Here is an 18,002-nt window from a genome sequence, read left to right as displayed (position 1 = left end):
TCTTTGCATCGTCCCCTTGGTTCACAGCCGCAGCCAGCCTCCCGCATTAACATTTCAAAGCTGTGCTGGGCTCTGCCGAATCTGCACAGATTTCTGTGGGTGTTGAGTGACGTCTAAAGTGCATCTTCACAATTCTGTGCAGCTCTGTGCAGAACTGTGGAAATCTGTGCTATAAGAACACAACCAATGTCTCAATTAAAATCAGCAGAGACCCGTGACTGCAGCAGGATAGCTTACTTATTATCAAAGTAGTTTTGTTGAGGAGCAGTATAGACCCCTGCCCTGACTCTCATAGCTCCTGGATCTGTGCTCTAGTATAGCCCATTCTTTCTGGAGGAAGCCAGTGACAGTACTTCCTCACTGCAGCGTGAAATTGGCTGTAATGCTGTGAAAGAGCCCAGGAGAGAGGCAGGCAAGCGCCAGAGAGAGAGAGAGAGCTGGAGTGCAGAGCCCTTTTCATGGGGTTTCTAAATATAGAGAATGGCACACTGCAGCTGCCTCAACTACAGCTATTCTAAGACAGAACCGGGACTGGAATTGCATTTCACAGGTGGTGTACTGAACCTTCCATGCAAACAAGCAGACCAACAGACAGACGTTTGTCACTCAGCTTTCTAAGGCACTGAATTTGCTAGAGACAGAAAGAAATATATACATAGGCCTCAGACAGACAGACAGCTAGAGGGCTTCAGACTTTATAGCTGTCAGATAATGAATCCATTACAGACTGACAAACAACATTGGCTCATACAGACAGAAAGACATTGAGATACCTCAAACAGACAGACAGCCGCACGGTTTAAAAAAGAGGCTCACAGCCAGACAGAGGTCTCCAGCTTTGTGTGTCCTTCACCTTTTACAGACACTGGATTTATAATGGCCAGGCAGACTGACAGAGAGAAAAACATCTCAAACAGACAGACTGATAAACAGACAGACAACAGGTGAAGGGCTCTGATTGCCAGATGATGAGATCACACACACACACACACACACACACACACACACATTCACACACACACAGATACATACACAGACACACCTTCTTCTGCAGGGCGCAGTGGAAGATGAAGATGAACATGCCCTGGAAGGCGTTGAAGGTGGTGAAGAGGTAGGCCATGATGACCGTGTTCTCATTGATGAACAGCAGACCGAACGCCCAGGTCAGCCCCAGGAGAAAGAGCAGGGCGATGGCACCAAGAGCCCAGGACCTACAAAGAGAGCAGAAGAACAGAAAATAATTTACTAACAAGAATTCTGTTAAGTTGGGTCTTAAAGGATCCGAGTTAGGTAGCCCATTCCATACCGTCACCACTCTGTGTTAAGAAGTGTCTCCTTCCCTCTGTCTGAAGTCTACATCACACTGTGCTCTGGTCCTGGTTTCTGTGCTATAGTATTGGTTTGGGTTAACTATGTCAATTCCTTTTAAGATTTTAAAGACTTCAGTCATGTCCCTCTAATTCTTGTTTGTTCTAGGATTAATACATTCCGTTCTTTCAGCCCATTTTTGCAGCTCAGTCCCTTAAGCCTGGAATTAGTCTGATTGTTCTTCTTTAGACTCTCTCCAGGGCCACAATGTCCCTTTGGTGTTGTGGTGACCAGAACTGGACACAGTTACTCTAAGTGTGGTCTCACCGGTGCAATACACAACAGAGAACAGGTTTGCAAAGTTCCTACTGTTCCATAACTTCGCTCAGTCAGAATTCTAAGGTAAAACAAAGAGAAACTGAGCCAAGGAGACAAATGTTTGAGCTTGTGCCATGCCTTCTTCAGTGTAGTAGTACTGAAGAAGGCTTAGGGGTGCTGCGATATGACGATAAAAAGATAATCGCGATATAAATTCTAACGATTATTCTATCGTTAATAGTTTAATTATTGTGGTAACTTATTTATATTTATGATTTAGAAAAAAAAACTGTAATAGGTACATCCAGTAGGTGGTGATAATTAACCTTTCACTGGGTTTCATATAGCCACAAAAATCAACATAGCAGCGCACAACAAATATGGAGGATAGCGAGAGCAACAAAAACAAACTCTTTCCTCCTAAAAAAAGGATAAAAGGAACTGGGATCATTTTGGTTTAAGCCCTTTGGGATGTCTTGGCATGAAAATAAATTTGATTGATTTATTGATTGATTGATTGGTTTTAAAAAAAAAAACGACGACGGCCAGGTTATTGAAGAGGGAGTGCCAATTTGTAAATGATGTCGAGCTGTTGGTTTTTCAAAGAGCATCAACACGATGAATATGTTGACGCGTTTAAGAGATCACCACCAACCGCTTTACACAGAAGCAACATCGTTCAGGAACAAAGTGTTTATTAAGAACAATGTTAGTAAAATGAATGAAGTGTATAACAATAACCCTAATCTGTTAAGTATTCCTGTTTTATGATTAAATACAAAAAATGATGTTCTTTTGAGCTACATAGCTTAAGGAGGACAAACATGTTAACACTATTTAAAACACACAAGGTGTGTACCCCAACAAGAGCGTCAATATATTTAAAAGCTACTCCCTAAACTCTCAGCGCACACCAAACTCACTATATCACATTTATTCTAGTTATTCATTTTCATATGCTTGATTACTGTTACTGGAGTAAAGCTTAGGGCAGGCTGATGTGACCTGCTCCATTTAGAAATGCATTTAACCCAATAACAGTGTAGCTATTGGATTTGGGAATAAGACATTTTTAGCATCCTTAAATCAGACTAACACTCAAACTAAACAAAAAAAAAGGACTAATCTTGATTAAAATGGCACTTTAGTTTATCTACAGCAACTGATACCTTTGCTTCATAAATGTTTAGAAACTATTCTGAGAGTTTTAGATTTAAAATATTGAGTGTTTTGTAAATATCTGTTGTATTATAATGAAGAAGCATGTTTTTGTATAATGTTTATAATGTTATAAAACACATTTTTGCTTAATAAATAGAGATAAAATCTGTAAGAAACATTTATTTTTTATTTTTGGTGGTTCTTTGTAAAAGATTGTGCTGTATCGCAATTATCATGATAATACCCCACAGAATAATTGTGTGAGAAAATGTTCACGTCGTGACATCCCTAAGAAGGACTGGCCAATATGTCCACTTGAGTTAGTTTCTTACAGTTTTATCTTCTCACTTTCCTTTGGATCTATATTACTACACGAAATGCAATGTGTTAATTAAACTGACCCTGAACACGCTGCTGATGTGAAATGACCCAGGAAGTACAAGTGTAACAGATATCAAGACATCATGTTTAAAAAGTGTCATTCAAAACTGCATATTACAATACAGCTAACGGAAGTGCAGAACAGGTTTGGAATTACGTTGTTAGCTTGAGGTAGTGTGTCCCGCCCATGTGTGTGTTATGTATTGGGTTGCATGTGGTGTGTTAATGTTGGTGTATAGCTATTGTTGCATGGGATATCCATGGGTCTGTGTAGCATGAGTGATTTAAAATATATAGTTGTATTTAGGCAAGGGGATTGCATAATCACTTCAAGTGCAGACAATTGAATCCCGGCACAACAGTGTACATATATATATAGATGCATGTTTTACTCACTCGGGGCAGTGTGTTTGGTGAGTGGAGAACGGGTGTGGAGAGGAGAATTCATTAAAAGGATAAACAATACAATATTGCTATTTTGTGCTGGAAGGACCAGCACGATAATTTTTTGTTCTGACTCGCCGTGTTTGTTTGTCTGTTAGTCCACTGTTTTAGTGTTAGTCTGTTTTGTTTGTCTATTTATTTTGGCCTCAAGTGCCGTGTGCTGTTTTGCTAAAACCTGTTATTTTCGGTGTGTTAATAAAACACTGAGCTCCGCAGAGTCTGAGTATCGCTTCAGCTGCTGTGTGTTTTGGTTTCATTTCCTGGCCTGGCGTCACCCCTCAGCTACAATCACTTTAATGTTTACAAAGTAACTGCAATGGTCATAGCCCCCCTCATTGTCATGTAGCAGGCTACAGCAGTTCAATTAGCTCTTCCCTGAGGGAGGATAATCCATTCCCTATAAGAAAGGAATAAATCTCTCAGCAAAACGAGATCTGTTTTTTACAACCCTCTATAAATCTGCTCCACTGCTGTGAAGAGGCCCTGGACATGCTTTGACTCTGTTTACGACTCAAGGCACGGAGTCAAATCAAATATCGATTTCCCATTACAAGGACGACCGTGCTGCCACTGTACAAAAAATAAATAAAACTGGAGGATCTTTATATTTCACTGTTAAAATAATTGACTAACTGGAGCCTCCTGCCTGTCATCAATTCAGTGCCTGTGAAAGGTGTCTGACTGTCCAGCTGTGTGTCCGACTGTCTGCCTGCAAAGGCAAGATGAAGTGTCTGACTGTCCAGCTGTCTGTCCGACTGTCTGCCTGCATGCCCAAACAAGATGAAGTGTCTGTCTGTCCGACTGTCTGCCTGCCCAAGCAAGATGAAGTGTCTGACTGTCCAGCTGTCTGTCTGCCTGTCCAAGCAAGATGTCACATCTCAACTGCCTATGTTAGATTGAAAACACATCTAGTTATAATATAAGTGGTAATGTACGCCCAGCTATTTTCTGGTGACATATAAATCACAAGAGAGGTAGCTTGAGTGATTTATCAGTGTAAAGTAGGGTGCACTTAAAAACAGTTCTCTAGTTTCTTGGGTTTCTCACATCCATTCTACATATATAGAACACATTTATTATTCCTCATAAATGAAAAAAAAGTTTTAAATGTGGAAGTCATTTTGATTGGATGATTTTGCTGGTTGGTTTGCGCATGTGAGCATGGCAAAGCGGTTTGTGTTTCTAACTACAGGTGGTACAATCTTATTATTTTACATGTGCCACAACGGTAAATAATAAGGCAGTAAACGTCTGTAGTTTATACAGATGTGAAATTGTACTACTAAATAATAATAATAATAATAATATGTGCCTGATGCAGCTGTAGAGATAAACAAAGAACAGGCTTTAGCACTCTGAAATTGAAATAAAACCAGTGTGTCTCAGTAATTTTCTGAATAGTGTTTTCTTTTCCTGTCTGGAGACTGCCTTTTTGCTTGTGCCTAATCAGAGGTGATGCATGTCTTACAGTTAACCAACCTCCTGCTGTCAGAGTCGGCTGATCACTCCTCAGATCTCCGTCTATCTTTTCATTTTTTAATTACATGGTATATACCCAGCTACACTGAGCTGCTGGGGTAGAAAAGCAACCCGAGAACAGAAGCCTGGGAGACCAAAGTGTTTAAGCCGTGGAATAACTCAATCATTACAATGTGAAGAAGAGGTAGCTTTTTCTGTTTTACAGTGGGATTACATTCTAAGTGGTTGCTCCCCTATTGAGTGGGTATCATGTTTCTCTACATACTCTGTCTTTACCTGGCTTTACGCATGTCTAGAGAATCCCACGGACCGGGAATGAACAGCTTTTCTCAATCCATCCATTCAAATCATGTGCCAGTGCACTATATATATATATATATATATATATATATATATATATATATATATATATATATATATATATATATATATACACACACACATCAGGGCCGCAGCCAGCCATGAAAAATCACAGAGGCACTTATTATAAAGCTAAATCTCTTACTTTAATTTCTATCTTTCAATAGAACAATTACAAATTATAGAAATAACTTTGTTTGTGGTTTGTCTCATTTTTTTTGAACTGGATATAGTTCCCGGCCCATTCTTCAACACATACATCTTTGAGTTATGCAGACGACTTTGGTTTCCTTTTTGCAGCAGCAGCCTTTAAGTCAATCCACAACATTTCGATGGGATTCAAGTGTGGGGACTGAGATGACCAATCCATAACTAATCTTTTTTTTCAGAAATTCCTTTGTAGACTTTGCAAAACGCTCAGGGTTATTATCCTGCTGGATTACAAACTTCCTCCAATAAACCTAGCACTGGGTAACAAATGAGAGTGCAAAATGTCTTGATATTTTGCAGCATTTATTGATTCTTCTACAATACAAAGATCGCCAGTGCCTCAGGGAGAAAAACAAGCCCATCCCATCACACAGCCTCCACCATGCTTAACACTGGGCATGAACTTTTCTTTAAATTCTTCTCTTCCTCCAAACATAAGGTTGCTTTCCTGGTGAAAAAAAGTTATATTTTGGATTTGTCTGACCATAAAACTTGGTTGAAGAAATCATCAGGCTTCTTTAAGTATTCAATGGAAAACTCCAATTGTCTTTTGAGTACTGTTTTCAACAAAGGTTTGCCTCCTGGTTTTCACCCATGGACATTCATCTTGTTAAGGTATTGTTGAAATGTTGGTTCATGAATTTCTTGACCATCTTCTCTCAATTCTTGTGTCAAATTTTTTGTACTAATCCAAGGATTTTGTCAGGCTGCTCGAACAAATCTTTCAGATTTTGCAGAAATCTTTCTTGGTCTTCCATACCTGGAGCTAGTTGCAGTAGTGCCTGTTCTCCTGTGTTTGTCAATAATAGCCCACACAGCGATTCCATTCTGAGATCGTTGCTGTACTCTTTAGTTTTAAGCATTTTTGTTGCTTTTTTGAATCACACATTTCTAGTTCATTTTCCAGCACTTGATGATTATGTATTTATTTACTCTATAATTATAATTATCATCAGGTATTGGTTTTCAGTCATGACAATTGTCAATAATTAGCAACAGATGGGTTTCATATGAAATATATTGGTTATCCAAATACTTTTATCAAAGTATGAAATTAGTTTTTGCATGTAATGTTTCATTTTATGCATATTATGTAATACCTTGTTGCCTTATTATAAAGCTAAATCTCTTACTTCAATAGAACAATTACAAATTATAAAAATAACTTTGTTTGTGGTTTGTCTCATTGTTTTGAACTGGATATATATATATCCAATGGCAAAAACATTTAAAGTAACGATAAAGTTTTGTTGTAAAAGTTAAGAAACTTTAAGTTAAGGAGCCATGCAACCTTAACTCTGCACCCCTATGTGTATGTTTTTCCTGTCACACTTGACATTGGCAATGACATCACTAAGCACATGACAAATCCTCCCCAAAGACACTGGGAAATCATAGTCCTTCTGATTGGCAATGACATCACTAAGCACATGACAAATCCTCCCCAAAGACACTGGGAAATCATAGTCCTTCTGATTGGTACATGTTCAATAAATGCATTAGCATTCCTACAATGTGTGTGTCATTAGTTACTTGCCTTACAGGCATCAAGCATTGGAATTTTCTAATGTTGAATTCAGATTAAACAGATGCTATGCTAGTGAGATCACACAACCAACTAAAAGGAAATGTGGGACTACATGAGCTTGACCCTTGCAGTCTCTCATCAAAACTTAAACAAGAAATTAAGAGTTTGGGGGTCATCTTTGATCCTGATCTATCATTTGAGACTCATACTGGGGAAGTTTCTAAAGTGTCGTGTTACCATTCGAGAAATATAGCCAAACGTAGACCGGTTGTTTCCATATCTGATGCTGAGAGACTAATGCATGCCTTTGTTTCATCTAGAATTGATTATTGTATTGCACTTTTTTCTGGTGTCCCAAAACGTGTGATATCCTGCTTGCAGCTTGTTCAGAATACCGCCACTACAATTCTGACTAAAACCAGGAAAAGTGAACATATTACCCCTGTTTTGGTCTCTTTACACTGGCTTCCTGTGCAGTACAGAATAGATTTTAAGATTTTGGTGTGAACTTACAAGGCCCTGAATGGATTAGCTTCTATCAACAAAAAGCTTTTTCTTGTAGAGCTCCGAAATTATGGAATGCTCTGCCTTCGTGTGGCAGAGCAAGAGCGCTGCCTGTAAATACTATGGAAATATGACTAAAACTAGGAGAAGTGAACACATTACCCATCTTTACACTGGCTCGCTGTGCAGTACTGAACTGATTTTAAGATTCTGCTGTTAACTTACAAGGCAGTGAATGGATGAGCACCTAGTTATTTGCATATATCTTCCAAACCACACTTTGACATCACAGGGTGCGGGGCTGCTGGTTATTCCGAGGGTCAACAAAAGCAACACAGGAGGAGGAAGGGCTTTTTCTTGCCAAGCTCCTAAATTATGGGATGCTCTGCCTTCATTTGTCAGGGAAACTTTGACCATTACAGTTTTCAAGTCCAGACTAAAAACGCACTTTTATAAAATGGCTTTTTTTTAATTAAATCTTAGTGGGTTTTAATGTAAGTTTAAAATTGCTGTTTCTGCATTATGTGTATACTGCTATTTAAACATGTTATTTAAGTGGTCTGATTGTGGCAGTTGTATGCATGTATGCTGTGGTACATGAAGCAGTGTTTTTTGTCTCTTGTATTATAGCATCCTGTGACAGGACTGGAAGGAGTCCCTGTCGTAATTTGCCCTCCCGACCACCGGCAGCGCTGTGTAGGGTTGACCGTGATTGGATCAGGAGGCTGAACTCTGACCATGCAGGAAGTTCCGGGTCAGGCAGCCATCTTGGCCCAAGGTAGAACCATGCGGCCGTCGGGTCCCATCATTGCAATCAGCTGTGCTGTTCTCGTTGATTGGCTGACGTGGGGCAGCGTGCTGATTGCAGGGGTGGGACTTGGCAGTATTTAAGCAGTATGGTTTTGCCATTCGCGCTGTCTGGGCTGAACTGAAAACACATGCTGTGCTTGCTTTGTTGCTTTCATTCACTGCTGTTATTCACAGAAGCTTGAAAATCTTGGACACTGTTGGATTACTGGAGTGAGGAACCGAGGACTGGCCATTAATCTGTGAAAGGGAGCTAAGAAGCGGTGAGAGGAAACCCACCGCAGTACCACAACGAAACCCAGTGCTTCCTTTGTTGTTATTTTGTAACCGTGACATTTTTGTTTACTCTTTTTATTTCAAACCTGAGTTTACCATTGCTGGTATTCCAGGTGGTTTTCTTGTTTATTTTTTGCAATACTGGACTGTTCTATTTTTATTGTTTTTGTAAAATAAAACCCTGCCCTGATACCATTGATGATACAGGGCTCTAAGGACTAATCTCCATTTCCGGCTCCTGTGTGCTGTCATTTCTGGTCCTTCCCAAAAGCTCCACCCACTACCCTCCCACACATCCACACATTACAATCCACCTCTTGTTTATGTACTTCATTGAGTACCGTTACATTTTCACAATCTGCACTTGTACCTAAACATTTTAATGTCATAATTGGCTTCCAGCATAACATTATGTTAGCAAGCATTCATAGTAAACTATAAAGTTTGAAAGAACAGTTAATCACATTGCAAACACACACATACTGCAGAAAATGCAGTAACTCTTTTTGCCATGTGAAACAGTACAGTTAATACAAGAAAGCTGATGTTGCAGATTCCAGATACAGACTATATTGTTTGTATGAATATTGCTGAAATAGTGCTTGTTTAACGTTAGTTCCAGTAACACATGGAAGGTCCCTAATTAATTCTACAGCGCTACTGTACTGTGAGTTTATTGGTTTTACTTAGAACAGGTTAAACTAGAGTTGCTAGCAACTATAAAGACTTCCAAAGAAAACATGGTTCAATCATCACAAATAATCGCCGATACAGCTAGCTACGTTTCCTATAATTAGTTAATGGGCTACTTAAGTTATATTGTGTACAGAGCATAATCTTAGGCTGAAGTTTAAGTGCACTTGTCTTAGATACAGTTTAGGAGCTATAGGCTAATTTGTGGGTTTGGACCCTTAGCAGAGGACAAAGGTAATAAGTGATGGCATTTCTTTATAGAGCACGTATGACTGCGCGTTCAATATAAATGATTGAAGTATTTGCGCTCCTTAAGGTCTTTTTTTTACCAGAGATATTCATTTTTTTTTATAGAGCAGATATGACTTCCTGTTTGTATTCCGCATGAACCATGACTCTATCTGTAACCCCTGAGAAGCAAGGAGCCAGTTTTTAGTTTGACCTTTTGGAGAGGTCAAAGGTCGCGGGTGATGACATTTTTTCATAGAGCACATATGACTTCCTATACGTGTTCCATTATAACTATGACCCTATCGGCACGCCCTAGGAGATAAAATTTAAGCGTAAATTCCAATATGGAAAACCATGTGACCAATCTGCTTTCGATTTTTGTGGTTATTACTTTATTATGGACCGCACGACTGCACCAACATTGAAGAGCAGATGTGCAACACTGTTCTTGTTAAGTTGTTTTTCAATTATCAATATGGCTGCCAAACCATGTGACCAAAACACGCCATTTTGAAATCGACAGTTCTTCACATTACCCTCTGCTATCATACTCAGTTTCATGTCTCTAGTATATTGCAGTATGGATTTATACTTTAATCCATGTTGTGAAAGGGTGCCTTGCAGTGGTGACATCAGACCAGAAACACAGACTTCAGACAGTGAGGAATGACGGGGCAAACTGAGGCGCTAAGGCGTCCAACGTTTTATACTCAAAAGATTTAAACAAACACAAAACAAAAGGGCACAAGGGCCAAACAAACAAATAGTAAACAAATAGTATGCTGGTTGCGAAACCAGCATACATAGCAATTGTTTCTTTCCTTTTATATATATATATACAGCTCTGGAAAAAATTAAGAGACCACTGAAAATGTTTCTTAAATTAGCATCTCTACATGTATGGCAGCCATTCCATTCCAGTGTCTGTTGAATTCCAACACAGGCACACCTCATTCTACTGAATGAGGTACTGATTAGGGGTTCACCTGAACCAAATCTTATTTAACAAGGAAAAGTATAAAAACCACTCCTGTGGTCATTACTATTCTCTTGCAATAGGACCAGCTGGATGGCAAAACAGTGCTAGTAGCACCTCAGAAGTAATTGGAATAAAAAAATAACTATTGACCATGCCCAAAGAGTTGAAAAGGAAAGTTTTGAGTGAGGAAAAGAAGGGTTCAATTCTGGCTTTACTGGCAGAGAGATACAGTGAGCGTTGGGTTGCTTCCATCCTTAAAATTTCAAAGACGGCGGTTCATAAGAACAAGATCAAGCAGCACATGTTGGGGACAACAAAGCTACAGACCGGCAGAGGGCGAAAACGACTCTCCACTGTCCGGGATGTCCGCCAACTCATTCGAATGTCACTCAGCAACAATAGGATGACATCAAGTGACCTACAAAAAGAATGGCAAACGGCAGCTGGGGTGAAGTGCACGGCGAGGACGGTTCGAAACAGGCTCCTAGGGGCAGGGCTGAAGTCGTGCAAAGCTAGAAAAAAGCCCTTCATCAATGAGAAGCAAAGAAGAAGATTGGACCGTAGAGGACTGGAGTAAGGTCATCTTCTCTGATGAGTCCAATTTTCAGCTTTGCCCAACACCTGGTTGTCTAATGGTTGGAGACACATTGATTATACAAAATAAAATGCATTGGAAAGCTCAGTTCTCTCACTTCCTGCAGGAGTCCAAGTGGCCTCGTGGATAAGTAACCTGTTTTGATATATGTAGAGTGGACAATGTTGGTGCAGGATGAATAAGGTGGCTGGAGACTTTATTGAAGTTCAGAACTCCTCAGAGTGATTTTTCTTAGTTGACATTGTGGTCATGCACACACAAAAAAATAAACAAAAGAAAACCGAACTCCACTTGGAGTACTATCTAAACAGAACAATGCCCTATCTAACGGGTTGAACAGCCAAGCTGTTTGTCCAACAACAAAACAAACCACAAGGTAAATATCACAGAGTTACACACAGTAACTATGAGCCGTGGTTTCTCTCCCTTTCCTTCTTTCTCGCTCCTTCGCTCACTCTCACACAACTGGCTTCAGAGGTAAAGACATAGGTCTGCTTCCTGGACTCCTGTACCCCTTCCTCGAGGTGAACACACCACCTCTCTTTTATATTAGAGGGTATTTAATATAATCATAATAATAAACTATTTATATAGCGCTTTTCATGCTTAAAGCAGCTCAAAGCGCTTTACAAAGAAAATACATTTGAAATACAAAGAAAATAAACATGTATACTAAAGGAGAGAATTTAAAAAATAATTAAGAGTTAATACAAAAGTGATTAAAAAAAACCTATATAATACAAACTAAAAGAAAACCATTTGAGGCAACAGATACAAAACACATTCAAAATACATTCAATTTAAAATGGCTGTATTGTAAAAATATGTCTTAAGTCTCGTTTTAAAAATAGCCATTGAGGGTGCATCTCTGACAGAGGATGGCAGTGAGTTCCACAGTCTGGGAGCATTATAACAAAAAACAGCCTCTCCTTTCCTTTTGTGCTTTACCCTCGTAACAGAAAGCAAGTCGCTGTCAGCTGCCCTCAGCGACACACAGGCTGACATGGAGTTAACATGCCAGTGCAGTGATGCCAACACAGGAGTAATATGTGTCCTTTATTTTGTTTTACACAGAATCCTCGCAGCTGCATTCTGCACAAGCTGTAGACGTGACAGAGCATGACTGTTAAGGCCATAAGACCAGAACACAAAGCATTGCAGTAGTCCAATCTAGATGAGATAAAGGTATGAACTACTTTCTCAGCATCAGACAAGAAATTAAATGATCTAATTTTAGCAATTTATCTCAGATGATAAAAAGACACTTCAGTAATTGATTAAATATGGGATTTAAAGCTTGAAGTGAAATTTGAAGTCAGGTTACCCAAATCTATTTTTTTTTTCAACTCCATCTGTTTCTGAGAACCTATTAAGAAGACTTCTGTCTTATCTTGGTTTAGTTGCAGAAGGTTTTGAGACGTCCAGCTTTTACTACCAGCAAGACACTCAGATAAAACTGTAGTAGCATTGATAATCACCTGTTTTAACAGAGATACAGAGCTGTGTGTCATCAGCATAACAGTGAAAGTTCACCCATGTTTACGAATAATCTCACCTAGTGGTAACATATAAGGAAAAGAACATAGGCCCGAGAATGAAGCCCTGAGGGACACCACATATAATATTAACCAGCCCTGATACAGACTCCCCCAAGGAAACAAAGTACCGTCTGTCAATCAGATATGATCTAAACCAGTTCAAACAGTTCCAGAGAGAGCCACCCATTCTTTAAGACGATTCATTGAAATTGCATGACCCACAGTATCGAATGCAGAATTCAGGTCTAAAAGGACTAAAACAGATATAGCATTTGAATCTGCACACATGTGCAGATCATTTGCAACCCTAACCAGAGCAGCTGTGACCTGAATGAAACCCTGACTGAGGTAGTATTACTATCGAGGAAACTATTAATTTGTTTAAATACTACCTTTTCAAGAACCTTAGCTAAAAAAGGAAGGTTTGAAATAGGTCTATAAGTACTCAGAATTGAACTCTCTAAATTGAATTTGTTAAGTAGAGGTTTCAACAGGTAGTTTTAAAAGCAGCTGGAAATATCCCTGTTGACAGAACTATTAATGGCTGGGTTTACATGCAAATGAAATCGACTCTACAGTCAAGACTATGTGACGTTGTCACGCGAATACATCGTACAACAACAAAAGGATGTCCTTCTGGCAGCACGACATTAAGGGCAGGGTCAATCGCTTTCTCATGATAAAAATAGCTGTAAAAACCCATGTAAACCGGAGCAGGAACCATGCTTGTGGCTCATGAGGTTTCAGCAGTGAAGATCCAGTTCTTTTAATATCACGTAATCGAAGGCGTTACAAAACACACACACAGACACACAAAATGTACATTTATGGACTATTTCAACACTAGAACCACCGCGGTTACTCATACCTATAGCCGCCGCAGGCAGGTTGAGCTGCTGCAGCCTGCAGCTTTGCAGTTTTCTGATTGAAATGTTTCTACTGAAGCACTGTGGCTAGCTTCAAGATGAAAGCTCTCCTACTGATATTTTCCCCTGGTGCATTTCTTGTACAAAACAAAGGAATTGATGGCTGCCAAGTCCAGTAGAGATAACAACAGGCTTGTATATAAAAAAAATAGAATATTGTAGGCTATATTCAAAATAAAAACATTGTATTCTAAAAGGCTATTCTAGTTTTAATGAAAGATGTTTTAGATGTTCCACAAACACACACACACACACACACACACACACACACACACACACACACACACACACACACACACAAATATAAATTATAAGTAATAAAACTTGTACTTAGTAGAAATTATATTTTATATAATTTTGTGTGTGTGTGTGTGTGTGTGTGTGTGTGTGTGTGTGTGTGTGTGTGTTGGAAAGGTAACCAAACAAACAAGTCACTAATGCGTGGCGTAATTCAGAATGTGCGCGACGTGAATTCCTTTCTCTTGTTAAATGTTTTTATCTTCATGGCAATGCATGAAGCTCTCATCACGATATTTAGAGTCGTTCTTTTCCTAATTACTAGGCAGACACAGTCATTGAAATATCCCCTCCCCTCAATGACTATGACTTGAGTAATCTGCATTGGTACAGACGATTTAATGTCGCCATTTATAGTTAGAACATAATTGCACAAGTCACTAAACACATCCTTCAGAAATCTAGCTGGTATTGGATCCAAACAGCAAGCAGCAGATTTAACCTGCATTTCTATATGATTGAGCTCTTGTACACTGATAAAAGAAAACCATCACTTATTCAATCAGTCTAACTTTCATGTTTGAATCAGTCATGCTGTGAAATGTGATTCCTAATATTCACACTTAGTAACTGAGGCCTCGATACTAATTACAAGGGAAGATGAGGGATTAACTAGCCTCTCAACTGTTGAGAAAAGAGCCTTAGAGTTAATTTTGTAGCTCTAAATTTATGTTCTGTCTTGCGGCAGTCTCTTTTCATTTGACAGATGGCATTGTTAATCCAAGGGGCAATATGCTTTGAAAAGCCATTGTAGTTCCAACTGGGGCCACAGTGTCAAGAGTAGTTGCTAAATGGCAGTTGTATCTATCAACTAACTCATCGATAGATGAAGAGTTATCAGAAATGAGTGGTGATAAACCTACTATTTCCAATAACTTGTGTTTCTTAACAGTACGTAACACACTCTTTCTCTGTAAGGAAAAATAGCCTTAAAAAAAAGCAAAAATTATCTGAAACAGTAAGACGACCAAATCTAAAGTAGGACCACAATTATGAGTAGGCCCTGTAACATGCTGATTAAAATCAAGGGAATGCAAACATCTTAACAACTCCATGGCTATTTCATCAGATTCATTATCAGTATGCAGACTGAAATCCCCAAGCAGTAAAATCCTGTTGGATTTATCACATAATATAGACAGGAGTTCTGCAAATTCATGCAGAAAGGATTGAATGGGTTTTGGAGAACGATAGAAAATTCAATAAGAACTGGAAGTTCACTATTAACTAATACAATTAAAGATTCAAATGAAGAGTACTCCTCTGCAATGTTTTATTTACAGTTATAATCTTTATGAAATATACTACCCCCCGCCCCATTGAGTGTGCTATCTGGAAAATAGTATAATTCAAGGGAGACGCCTCAATTAGGAAGATATTATCATCCATAATGTGCCATGTTTCAGTTAAGTATAAAAAAAACCAAATTATGCTCTACAATAAAATCATTGAATAATTACTATTTCCTATAATTACTATTATTAGGAACCCGTGGATTTAATTTCAATGTTGTGAGAATGGTATGAACAGGCCACTGACTGTTTCCCTGTACTTGGTGGGTTTGAAGATACTCAAGTCACACATTCCTATTTGAATTGTCAAGGGTTAAAACTGTAGCCACAGGTGCTTCTGTTTCAAATGAACTTGCTGAGGGTTCAGCTTAGCTGTCAACCCCTGTTGTGTATCTACGGGAACCTGTGCACTCGGACACAAAGCCAGGAAACCTGGGGCTCATGCTAATGCTGGAATTGATGTTTCTGTGTCAAAGGGTTACAGAACACCCTGCAGTGTTGACAACAAACGCATTACTTTACCTTTGCTGTATCCTACACTGTAAGGAGGGGGAGTAAAATACTTTAGCCATTGAAGAATGCATAATATTGTGGGATGTGATCTATACTTCTGTGGCTTGCAGGAAACTATTCAGCACTAATCAGGACCTGAACGGATCAAACCCACACATGTGAATGAATGGATCAAGCCCACACATGTGAATGACTGGATCAAGCCCACACATGTGAATGAATGGATCAAGCCCACACATGTGAATGAATGGATCAAGCCCACACATGTGAATGAATGGATCAAGCCCACACATGTGAATGAATGGATCGAGCCCACACATGTGAATGAACGGATCAAGCCCACACATGTGAATGAATGGATCGAGCCCACACATGTGAATGAATGGATCGAGCCCACACATGTGAATGAACGGATCGAGCCCACACATGTGAATGAACGGATCAAGCCCACACATGTGAATGAATGGAGCCCACACATGTGAATGAATGGATCAAGCCCACACATGTGAATGAATGGATCGAGCCCACACATGTGAATGAATGGATCAAGCCCACACATGTGAATGACTGGATCGAGCCCACACATGTGAATGAATGGATCAAGCCCACACATGTGAATGAATGGATCAAGCCCACACATGTGAATGAATGGATCGAGCCCACACATGTGAATGAATGGATCGAGCCCACACATGTGAATGAGGCTGCCACCGTTAAACATGTAAACACCTCTGTTTATTTTACAGGTAATACATGTTTAGAAAATCCATAAACTTATAAACTAATATCACAGGAGCCCAAAACATAACTGGCTGGACTCAACTTCCAAATGAATATTCAGAGGCTGGTGTGTGGAATATAAATGGCCTTGCTTGTTTATTTGGATGCAGTGCCAATATTTTCAAATCTCTATGAAGAAAAGGAAACGGTATAGGAAAAAAAAAAATTGTTGTTTGAAATGATGATAGAGAACTATGCTTTAAATCTACAGCAGTTTGAATGCCAAACTGATATCTGAGTTTATTTGTATTCTTCACTTGCTTGTGTGTTACCTGTAGATTTACAGGATGTTTTATAAAAGTAAAACTAACCACCAGCTGTTGTGTGCTTAAGATGCTGTTTTAATTAGCCGTGATGTTTTCTGACTGCTCTGTATGTCCCACAGAAGAACAAGGGTGCAAATAACCAGTAACAGTACCGGTTAGTATACTGCAGATAGTTTAGTTATCAAAAGAGATGTGATACAGTGCACAAGTCACAAAAACCTTCAGGAAGTGTATTTTTCAACATAATCTTGAAACCGATTTCTCAAATTATTCCTGTCAAGAGAAGCAGAAATTGATATGTATCCATTACACAAGTAAAATGTTTCATGAACCCCAGGTATGAGCTCTCCTCAATGGCTTCACAGTGCTCTGTGCTGGACTTTGAACTTTTATACAAAATAAACGTATGAGTTTGAAGCAGGACTCACTTGATGTTGTCAAGGCGACTGGAGTCGGGCTTCAGTGCCGAAGTGTTTCGGATCATCTTGTGCAGCGTGATCATTAGGAACACCAAGTTCAGCTGCAGGGCAAAGGACAAAGGTCAGTCACCTAAAACATTACATCCAGTAGACATTGGGGAGAAATCCTTTTAGTATAAAAAAGCAGGCTTAAAAGGTTGACAGAAAAAATCTGAAATGTAGAAGTACTCTTGCTGGATAGCTTATGTATCTGTTAGAACATCTTCACTGCAACGGTAATGGTTCCAAACTGTCTAAGGGGCAGGAAGAACATTGGTAGACTGGTACCACACTCAGTGGTAAAACATTTTACTTTCCTTTCTGTATATTACCCAATTATTTTACCCAATTTTCTCCCTAATTTAGAATGCTGAGTAGTCTGTCCCGCTCCCTAACCCACAGGAGTGCCAGATCCCTAGTGAAGACGGGCATACACTTGGAGCATGCACTCCCCTGACTGTATGACTCACCCTTCATTCCACATGGCCCTGTCTTCCAGGTGAGCCACTCAGGGACCCAAACGGACCCAAAAGGAATTCAAAAGGGTGTGACCACACAATACCCTCTAATGTTCATTGCAGTAACATGGCATTCAGTACAGACAGTGTAGGGACCACTGTGCAATATTTGTTTCAAATACGCTGCCATTTCAATTGGA

The 18,002-nt window shown here is 39.4% G+C and overlaps 1 protein-coding gene across 3 annotated transcripts in view; it reads right to left on the bottom strand.

Annotated features, from left to right (window-relative positions):
- The window catches only part of adgrl1a (adhesion G protein-coupled receptor L1a), a 248,753-nt gene that overhangs the window by 44,967 nt on the left and 185,784 nt on the right, over nt 1-18,002 (bottom strand). For all 3 annotated transcript variants that reach the window (XM_041235761.1, XM_041235763.1, XM_041235762.1), the window contains 2 exons: nt 17,315-17,406; nt 1,043-1,211 (listed from right to left, as the gene is read on the bottom strand). In XM_041235761.1, the coding sequence (XP_041091695.1) occupies nt 1,043-1,211; nt 17,315-17,406 (261 nt within the window). The remainder of the gene's footprint in view (nt 1-1,042; nt 1,212-17,314; nt 17,407-18,002) is intronic.

Source organism: Polyodon spathula, chromosome 38 (genome assembly GCF_017654505.1).
Source record: "Polyodon spathula isolate WHYD16114869_AA chromosome 38, ASM1765450v1, whole genome shotgun sequence".
Lineage (NCBI taxonomy): Eukaryota > Metazoa > Chordata > Actinopteri > Acipenseriformes > Polyodontidae > Polyodon > Polyodon spathula.
Note: the sequence above shows the minus strand (reverse complement) of the source record. Positions and strands in the feature narration are given on the sequence as shown.